Below are 10,315 nucleotides of genomic sequence, written 5' to 3'. Positions count from 1 at the left end.
CCTTTAAAGCGCACGTTGAGAGAATCAGTGCTCTCAACATTTGCAACCTCATTGATCATTCGCCTAACATGTTTCTATCCTCGTTATTGTTTGCTGCAAGCCTGCTAGGATCGGCGTCTGCATCTTGGTGTGCAGCTGAAGATCCTTCTGCTGGCGTTTTGTCAACGATACGCGCGTTAAGAGATGCCGAAAGAGATAACTCTTTTACTCTTGCCCGTCGGCAAGACTCTTCCATCGACATTCCGGTATACATGCACGTACTTGTCAACACCACAAACGAAGACACAGTTCTGGATGATGACATACTCAAGACACAACTTGCTGTAATATCGGATCGTTTCGCTCCCCATGGAATCTCTTTCACTCTAAAAGGCATCGATCGATTGGTGGACGATGATCTAGCAAGAGGTTACACCAGTCTAGCCTGGAGCGGCCATCTAGTCTCGTCAAGAAAAGGTGACTATGCGACTCTCAACCTCTGGTACGTCACCAATATGGATCCCTCCATCGGCGGCGGATGTTCCGTTCCCAATGCAAACACTCCACCTGGCTCCATCCTCGCACGACTGGATGGCTGCACATTACAAGGCTATTCGGTGCCAGGCGGCAGATTTAACGGGACGACTTACCTTGGAGAAATTTCCGTCCATGAGATTGGCCATTGGCTTGGACTACTGCATACCTTTGACGGCGAGTCGTGCACGGGAAATGGAGACTACATCGACGATACACCAGCTGAAAAGTCTTATGAATTCATGGCCTGTCCAGTTGGAAAGGACACTTGCCCTGATCAACCAGGATTGGACCCAATTGACAACTTTAGTGAGTACCCGGCGCTGGGGACATGAACCCTCTTCGTCAAGACAATAGCTGACCTCGACACTTAGTGGATTACTCAGGCGACGGATGGTAAGTTCCACCTAGATTTCTTATACAAGCCCAAATAACACTATACTAATTATATCGGATGTATAGTTGGAACAAGTTTACTCCAGGCCAGAAGGTTAGGATGCACAACAGTTGGTTCACTCTCAGACTGGGCAAGTAAATGATAGAGGAATGTTACTGCCGGAAGAAATCAAAAGGCATGATTGGAAGTCCCACAGACCCCAAGTAGATATACACGATTATTTAAGAACGTAGCCATCTAAAGATGGAAGTGTGAAACGGGACACGGTGGAACTTCAGTGCGGCGTCGACTTTCGCATCCTCCCGTATGACCACTAAGCGCTGTGCCCCACTTTTCCCATTCACTTTTAAATGACCGCTGATGCCTTGAGCTTTTCCTTTTCCCTCCTCAGTTTGTATCACCTCTTAACCGCTGCCCCTACGTCATCAAAATGGAAGTCTCCATCGCCGCTATTGATGTCCTTGATGCCGAAGATATTGTGAGAGAAATCAATCTCCCAGCAATGCAGCATGGCCCATTATACCGTCTCATGTTTCCTCCTTGGGCAGACATGACAGAAGCTCAACAGAACGAGATTGTACAATGGTATGCCGAAGGGCTGAGGGATGCCTTAAGACGGAAGACAGTCAATTTCATCCAGATATGTGCTACAGATGGCACCCCATTAGGTTTCTGTGGGTGGGCGATGGAACATGGGCGGCATGCCGGAACGAAACAAAGTACTGTCCAGTCTGGCCAGGGGCAACCTCTCCTTCCTGAAACTTTGGATCTGGCTGCATGGCTTAGTGTCTCGAAGGATTTGAGAAAAGAGCGCGAACGGGTCTTAATAGGGCTGGACGAAGTTTGCCGTGAGTCGCTTCTACAACACAAACTCTCATCGACTGACAGAGTCCTGCTAGGTTTAACATTCATGTCGGTGCATCCCGATCATCAGCGTCAGGGTCTTGGCTCAAAAATATTGGAGCAGGTCTGTAGTGAAATAGACAGACTGGGATGGCCTGCTTTCGTCATGGCTTCACCAGCCGGGGTTCGGCTGTACGCAAAGTTCGGATTCGATGTTGTAGGCAGAATGGAAACAAGCGAGGGCGCATTTACAAGCATGCTTCGACAATCTCGACACAGTGTGAGCGGCTCTGATGGATGTCTTGGTCTTGTCCTGAACAGCAACGAAAGTCCCCGGGATGAGATCTGATATTGTCCTTGAGTTCTATGAGGAGTTCACAGTAATCCAATGCATGCCCACGGTTGAATTTTCTGACCCTCTGTACAGAAAGCCATCATGTCATAATTATTTGCTGAACTTCACAACCGCAGGCGGTCACTGCTAAACACCACAGGGGGTACATGACGGGTTGGGATATGAGCACCTGCGTCGGTTGGGACAAGACGCGACGGAGTAAGGATCTCAAAAATCCTAGAGTCATGAAAGTAAATGGGCCTTAGCATACAAGCAACTCTTGACCCAAGCGGAAGGTCGGGAGAGACCAACGGAATACGTACACTTTCTGACCAGCCGCCTCGTGGGTGACAAGAGCCTCGGAGAACCCGGCAAGGTCTTGGCTACCTCGTCACACCTGAAACAGGGTATCTTGGCATTCCGACAGTGACAATGCCATCTTTCCTGGACTATCTCGGATCGAGGTGACAGGCCGAAAGAGTACTTAAAGCCAGCGGTTGCACCACTAGGGGGTAGCGTTGGCCTCGGCGGACTTGCAACGTTGGGCGCCACTTCTAAGTAGCCTTGAGGAGGAGCAAACTATGAATATCATGATATGAGAATCTTCAGCATTTCCGTCTTCTATCCGAAACATCTTACGTCTTTCTAGAAGGAGATTCTCCGCAACAGCGGGATCCCCCCCGAGTGTGCAGCTCAAATTGTGGGACAGGGCGTCAACGCGTGGCGGCTCCCACGCGACAACCCTTGGACTTTACCTACGGACCTGGAACCAGTAGGGATAATTGCCGTGCTCTATGACGCAAAAGAGTGCGGCAACGGTAACCAAATCTGGTGAAGTTTCGAGGTTGCTGAGGTGCTTGATCCTTGGGTCTCCAATATCAGCCTGGGCGAACAGACATCGATTCGTAACAGAAACGGCGGTAAGCAGTAGACGACTCAGGTAAGCGATGAGGCATTATTTCTTAAATGCCTCGGAGGCGACTTAATCCATTCAATCCATCGCATGTCCAACTCATGACCCTTGGAAAGGAGGGACGTCAACGTTGCGCTGGGTGCCCAACTCTCTAGGGTTACGGACGAACTCCGGCAGCAGATCTATTCCCGAGAATAAGGCAGCTCAAGTGAATATGTCTCAAAGCGGCAGGCGCTCAAGACCCTTACTGCAGTGAAACCAAACCTCCTCGACTGTAAGATTGAGGCTTGTAGACACGAGTTGAACCAACAGCTCTAATCGATAGTTAAATGAGCTGCTATCCTCAAGCACAAGGATACCAAGCAGTGGATCTTAGGCTTCCTGCAAACTTCCGCGCACCAATCGAGAACATGTGGTAAATATTTGTAGTTGGGATGAGGCTACACTCTTTGCTAGGATCGGTTGCGATATCCGATATAGAGCGGACCCCAATCTGACCTCTGACTTGCCGAAGCCAAGTCAAAGCGGCTGAAGTTTGTTCCAACCCACCTTGAAACCTCCAGGGATCGATTCCCGTGCCCGAACACACCGGGGTGGAAGCCGACCCCTGTGTCTTATACCTCAGGAGACGACAGCAACGGCACGAGAACCACAAAGCTCTCCAAGACCCATTCTCATCCCCTGACTCCGTTTTTTACTACCTTCAACTCCACTCACCATGGCTTCACTTGTAGTTCTGCCAAGACACCAAGAGCCCCCCTCCTCATCAGGGACCAGGCGTGTCCAAATCCCCTCAACTCTCCGGATCCTCCGCCCCTGACTTCCAGGTGGACACGTCCATGACGTGACGGAAGCTGGGTCTCGTCATCACAAACACCCCACTGCCCAGTTTTCGATACCCCAATGCCCCATGGGGAGGTTCCCCGGGGTAGAAGCGCCCAGCTTTGTCCGTTGATCCCACGCCATGGAGAAAAATCATCTTGGCTTTGATTCGCTCGCCCTGAAGGAATTGACAGGCTACAGATTCCCAACATCAGACGCTTCGGCCTTTAACCACCATGGATCAGCCCCGAGGACTATTCTGCGACTACGTACCTGGTGAAGCTTTGGTAGGTATGCAAGAGCTATTTAAACTCCTCGAGCTGCAGGAAACTCGGCGGAATATGACTTCACACACCCGAATCTGCAGCCACTTTCCCCTTATCCGTTCCCTAGACTCCTTCGATTGGGTTTGATTATATCTTTCAGCCAAGTTTGCTTCTTCCTTCTCACCAACCAATTCGGTATCGCCGCCCTCGGTCTGCCCTCCGCCTACCGCGATATTGGCATCGTCCCAGGAATCATCGTTACTTGGGGAACGGTGTTGCTGGCTTGGTACACAGGGTACGAGTTTTGGCGATTCTACTGCCGTCATCCTCACTGTGTAACCGTCATCGACATGGCCAGGACCGCTGGTGGCCAGTTTTGGGAGGTCATTGTGGGCATCGCCTTTGTGATCCAGCTGAACATGTGCTGTGCTTCAGCTTCAGTCACTCTCCCATCGGGTTCAACTCGATTGGTGATTATTCCATGTGCACAGTGGGTTTCATTGGTATCGCCTGCCTTATCTCCTACCTCCTCTACATCCCGCGAACCATGAAGTTTGTGGCGTAGAGCGGCTTGCCCTGCATGATCAGCATCGTTACAGCTGTTTTGATCACCATGATCAGCATAGGCGTCTCAAAACCAAACCTAGCAGAAGACGGTTGGAAGCCCGATCTTAAGGTTGCGAACAATGCTGGCTTCAACATAATTTTCAATGCGGTCCTCAAGATCGTATGGGCCTTCGCGGGACACCACGCCTACGTCTCATACATGGCCGAGATGCGAGACCCAGTCAAGGATTTCCCTTGGGCTCTTAGCTGGCTCGGTGTCATCGGCGCCAGCTTCTACAGGTTCCTCGCCGTTGGAATCTACTGTCTTTCTGGAGAATACACGACCTCTCCAGCCCTCGGTGCGGCGCCTAGAATTGCAGCTAAGGCAGCGTACGGAATCGTCATCCCGGCTATTGTAACTGCTGCTCTTGCCAACGGCCACATCAGCATTAAGTATGTCTTTGTCGTTGTGATGCGCAAGATGAACGCCCTCAACGAGATCACGGCCAGCACCCCCAAGTCCTGGGGTGTCTGGGTCACCATCGCCACCGTTTTCTGGATCGTTGCCTTCATTATCTCCAACGCCATCCCGATTTTCGACTCACTGGTTTCTATCCAGTCAGCCACCACCTACGCCTGGTTCTCGTTTGGAATTGCCAGTGCCTTTTGGTTCAGCTGGAACAAGGGCAACTACTTCAAGAATCCCAAGCAAATTGCCTTCTTCTGCTTGAATGTTTCCATCGTCGGTTGGGCGTTTTTCCTCAACGGCTGTGGTGTTGGGTCTTCCATCACTCAGATGCTGGACATCTTTGCGAGTGACAGGGGAGTCAACGGCAGTTTCAGCTGCGGTGACAACTCGGCACTGTAAATACTTTTGACCAATTTCACGTGAAGAGGGACAATTGGGTGCATCTGTGTTGCATGGCGGATGAGTTTTTGGTTACAATTTCATAGCTGTATATTTTCCAGTTTTTGCACGCCCATCTAGACCAAATAAACTACGTGGTTTCATTCCTTCTGGCCTTTGGTACAGGCGTGATTAGTGACGTGACTGTGTTGGCATTGGGCATGGAACGGAGAGCGAAGCTCTGAGCTCTATCCGGCATCTTTTTTCGTCATCAAGCCCGGCGGTACAATTGACAGCATACAAATCGAAGCGTTCTACGCAAGTCGATTTATACAGGTGGTTCTACAAATTCCGGAACTTTGCGTTCGTGCTGAAATTCAGGCTAGCTTGTTGATCTAGAAGAGGCTCTTCAAATTTAATTTTGGGATGAAAGACGTGTTAGAAGCATAGGGAGTAGCATCATTGTGTGCGCGGCATGACTCATGTCGAGCTTGGTCTATTTATGCTGCTTCTTATAGCCGGGAGGATCTTGAATGTAACTTCCCTTGCCTCTCTTTATTCGTCGCCCACTGATCATCCAATCTCCAGCAATAAGCGAGCTTCCGGATCAAGACAAGCCTCATGAGTTGTCGCGCGATTTAAATGGCACAGGATATTTATAAAATGAGACGCTAGACGGTTTAGGCAATGGCCGAATTGCTGCAGAGTCACGTTATAATACGCGTGGCTGAGACTCTCGAAAGCCTCATTTTCGACAACCATCATTCCCACTTGGTCATCCCTTCATTCATCAGTCACTCGCTGTTGTCGCTCACTTTCAACTGACCAACAATCACCATGGCACGATTCTTTAGCTGGCTGATGCTTTTCAGCCTCTTGGGTGTTGGTCTTGCCTCGCCCCAAAAGTTCAACCAGGAGGAGCAGAATCGGAACGCAGACTGTGATGTGAGTAGCCCTTGGTGACGTGTCAACCCCCTCGATTATAGTTGATCAATCTTTCTAAACTCATTCTTCCTCAGAACGGCTGCTTCTTTGGTAGCTTCCCGGGCGGTTCGTGTACGAACGACGCAGCATGCATGTGCACGCAGCAAAAGTATCGCGAGAGATACTTTTGTTGCATGGCAGAGAAATGTGCGCCTTCAGTATTGCCTGGTAAGCGTTTTTATTTTGTGACTTGTAGTTAAATAACAACTAATCAAGTCGTAGACTCTATCCAACGGCAAACGCTAGAGTGCGAAGCCAGAAACATGGAGTTCACCTTTGACGTGGAAAAAGTCTGCGGCATCAAGCTGAGCACCACATCTTCTGCTGCCTCTTCCACTCCAACGTCTACGGTTTCGTCTACAGTCACCAGTAGCTCCGATGAGTCTTCAGTTACATCTACCTTGCGTTCAGCAGCACCAACGCCCGAGACTACCACCGACGTGTCTTCTGCTGACGCCGCTGAGACTGCTTCTGCAGGAAGTGCTGCGCCAACTACGAATAGCGGGTTGCAAACAAAAGTTATGGTGAATGGCATTGCAATAATTTCTGCCTTGTCAGGAATGATGCTCTGGTAAAATGATGTTGTCATCTCAGGCCCATGCCTGATAGCTATAACATGAAACTGAACTAATCTTCACATTTTTAAACCCGTCTTCCTTGTCAGTATCTCAGATATCTAATTTCTACTTATGGAAATACCACTGCACGACTCATAGTCTATTTAAGGCTGAACTCATATCGGGGTCTGGACTTTCTGTGATAGGAGACAACGCCAAGCCCTGGTATGAAGTGGCCAAGCATGACTGGTCATCGAAATTGGGAGAAGGGCCCCCTCTTGAGTGTATTCCAATCAAAGCGGGCCATCTTCTTAAAGAAGCCTTAAGAGGGGCTTAATTTAATAGCACCCTCGGTATATCACTAAAATACACACAACGCCTAATATGGACCTGTTGGGCGATGTGCATGTATCAGTTGTGGCTTCATGCAGCAAATTACAAACATCACCAATCAGCTGCCTCATCAGCGCCACCATGCCCAACATTCACCTCACAAATATTGGGCAGCAAAAGAAATATTTTCAAAACATCACCAAATCAACCCAGTGCCTCCAACAACTTGGCAGTTGCATTGTTTGCCCTATCACACTTAAGCGACCTTTCCTGATATAAGGAGGTAAAGCCTCTTCTTTTCAGTTACAGCTATTTGACACAACTTGCTAGGGCTTGAGAAGGAAGCCTTCCAACATGACCCAGAGAAATCAAGACGATTGTCTATCGGCGGATGGCACCGAAGAAAATGAGCGCCAACCCGACACAATTAGAGACAAAGACGAAAACCTCACGGTCAAACAGGAGATTCATCATTCCCGGGATGAGGATTTTGTCACCGAAAAATCCATCATGCAGTCCGCCATTGCCGAAAATCAGGATTTGCCTCCTGGGGTAGCAGGGGTACTCCTTAGCAAGATCAGAGATAAGATGCTTTTTAGACTAAGTGCAGACACAAACGACGTTCCAAAGATAAGTCTTATCAACGGCGGACCTTCCATCACACCTATTATAGTCAATGGCAGGCAGAGGGTGGATCTGTATTGGATCCCCGGCTTGAGGCAAGGAGACTCCCCGAGTGCGCAAATGACCGAGGCTGTTCGCCGCGCTTGGCCTCGAAACCGGAACGTCGAAGGCATTACGCAGATTATATTAGAAAGCGACGGTACCATGCCGGTCAGCAAAGTCTCCTGAGAATCTGTTGGCGAGGACTTCCGGCAGCGTTATGACTGGCTCAGCCAGCAACCGGTTGACTCGCTCAGCCGGCTAGATCTTCAGGATGAAGAGATAGACTCTGTCCGATTTTCTGCATACGAAAGTCTATGGCATAAATGGTGCTTGGATGAAGCAGAAAGCCAACAGGCTGTAGAAGTAAAGTCTAAGATGGATTCCAGTCTTTACCACTATACGGACTAACTTTTTATGCCAGGACCGATCGTCAACAGACGATGTCGATACTTCGTCATTACCAAGAAAGTTCAGAGGGCAAGCCATGTAAGGAGTCACAACGCCACCTTTTGCTGTGTCCATTTACGTGTTACATATGGTTGGTAGCTGACCCTTTCGTTAGTTACTTTAAGCTGGACAACTACAAGAACAAAGAACGCTTGTTCCCTCTCGATCAGGTGGCCATTGTGCTAAGTTACGATGAGCCGTTTCTTTTGCCACCTGAAAAATGAGACCTGAGAGTCACTCACCACATATTTCAAGTACGCCGAGTATTGTCGTTTCTTTATCAAGATTTTCAAGGTGGGTGCGATTATGAAGTCTCCCATTCTATACCTAGCTTCATTCACTGGCAAATCCGTTACTTTCGTCCAGCCAGTGAAAGCCGTGACTGGCGGGCAAAGAGGTCCCTTTGTATCTTAGGGGACAGGCAAATGGCGAATATCGGACGTGGCTCGGCTCTCAAGTATTTGGAAGAGAAGCGAGCCCGGTAAGCCTTCGAGTATTTGGCCTATGCCACGGCTTGTTCAACATAACCATCTTGGCCGATGAGGACATGTCGCCAAGAGAAGAAGACTGGAACGAAAACCGGCAACGCGAAGATGAGGCCGCTTGGGCTCGTTATGGACTCAAACCCGGCGGGAAAGGAACTCCTATCACGCATTACTTGTTTGAGGTCTCAAGAATCTGTGAAAGATCCATTGAGGCTTGGCAAGACGCTCTCGACAGCATAGATGAGCTTGTTCATGTCAACGTGAGTAGTGACGACGCGAAATAACACAACTTATTGATAGTCGAAACTAGTTAAGAGACTTTGAAGACAATGAACGCGTGGAAGAGCTTATGTTTGACAAGTCTTTCACTCGCTCGAAGGACTACTTCATTGCTCTCCAGCTTCTCAGGATTATGGACGAGTGGGTAGATGAGATCATGCCGAGTATCGAGAGCTTGCGACATAGCCCGGCGATAAAGCATACTGTCTTCTATGTGGACGAAGCAGGACAGAATTTCACTGCCGTCATCAAAAACATGAAGGAACGCGTTGATAGGTTTCAGAACGGAGTTCGAAGGAAATCCGAAGAAATCAACAGTCTGCGCGACGGCGTATGTTCCCTACTTCCTTGCGATACATAGACGGCCAACTTACTAAATGTTCTTCTCATACTTGTTCAACGCCACATCCCTTCGCGAGACTACCAAAGCTATGGCCCTGAATCAGGCCATCTATGTTTTTACCATCGTCACTGTTCTCTTCACTCCAATCAGCTTCCTAGCGGTATGTAACACTTGCAGGGGATCGTGCGGAGATAAAGCTAACAAGAAAGACATTCTGGGCATTGCCATTCTTGAGCAACCCAGCGGAAGAAGGCAGTGATATGGTACCAGAGCCTGCATCTTTCCGCAGCAGCTTTGTCGCTATGCCTCTCTTTACGTACGCTTTCGTTATTGGAATTGCGTGGTATATGCGACCAGACAAAAGTCGTTACACATTGCCAGATTGGCTGGTGGGGACATGGGATACCACACGAGAAGCATTGAGATCGGCCTGGAACAGTTTCCCGCGTGAAATAAAGAGGACGCGAAGAAAAGCTCAGGGAGGATCGGATGCCGGAGATTCCGCTTAGTCTTTACTCTGTTCTATTCTAGTTGCTGTGGTAAAGCTCTCGCCTGATGAAAGGAATTTGACTTGTGTTCTGTTACTATGCAATGGAACCGATGCATAGAATCACAACAAAACATGACGTATCTGAATTGCGCTCTTAGAGGAGTTGTTTGCCAAGGGGGGATTTTGTTGTTGCCAGCTTGGCCTGGTAGTGGTTATTGAACAAGGTGGCGGAACTAGTCGACAATACCCG

The 10,315-nt window shown here is 49.1% G+C and overlaps 2 protein-coding genes across 2 annotated transcripts; both read left to right on the top strand.

Annotated features, from left to right (window-relative positions):
- Positions 1 to 494: 494 nt before the first annotated feature.
- Positions 495 to 1,048, top strand: LRP88_10810 (uncharacterized protein; the record flags this gene model as incomplete). The annotated part of the gene is made up of 3 exons (XM_083247259.1): positions 495 to 822; positions 888 to 909; positions 976 to 1,048. The coding sequence occupies 3 exons, from the start codon at positions 495 to 497 to the stop codon at positions 1,046 to 1,048; spliced, it is 423 nt and encodes a 140-aa protein (XP_083098372.1).
- Positions 1,049 to 4,701: 3,653 nt separating this feature from the next.
- On the top strand, positions 4,702 to 5,502 carry LRP88_10809 (uncharacterized protein; the record flags this gene model as incomplete). Its single annotated transcript, XM_083247258.1, has 1 exon — positions 4,702 to 5,502. One exon carries the CDS (start codon positions 4,702 to 4,704, stop codon positions 5,500 to 5,502), a length of 801 nt encoding a protein of 266 aa, XP_083098371.1.
- Positions 5,503 to 10,315: the final 4,813 nt, after the last annotated feature.

The sequence above is a fragment of the Fusarium phalaenopsidis genome (assembly GCF_050370095.1).
Source record: "Fusarium phalaenopsidis strain FUZ10S chromosome Unknown contig_32304, whole genome shotgun sequence".
NCBI classification, from domain to species: Eukaryota; Fungi; Ascomycota; class Sordariomycetes; order Hypocreales; family Nectriaceae; genus Fusarium; species Fusarium phalaenopsidis.
This window is presented reverse-complemented; position numbering and strand designations above follow the sequence as displayed.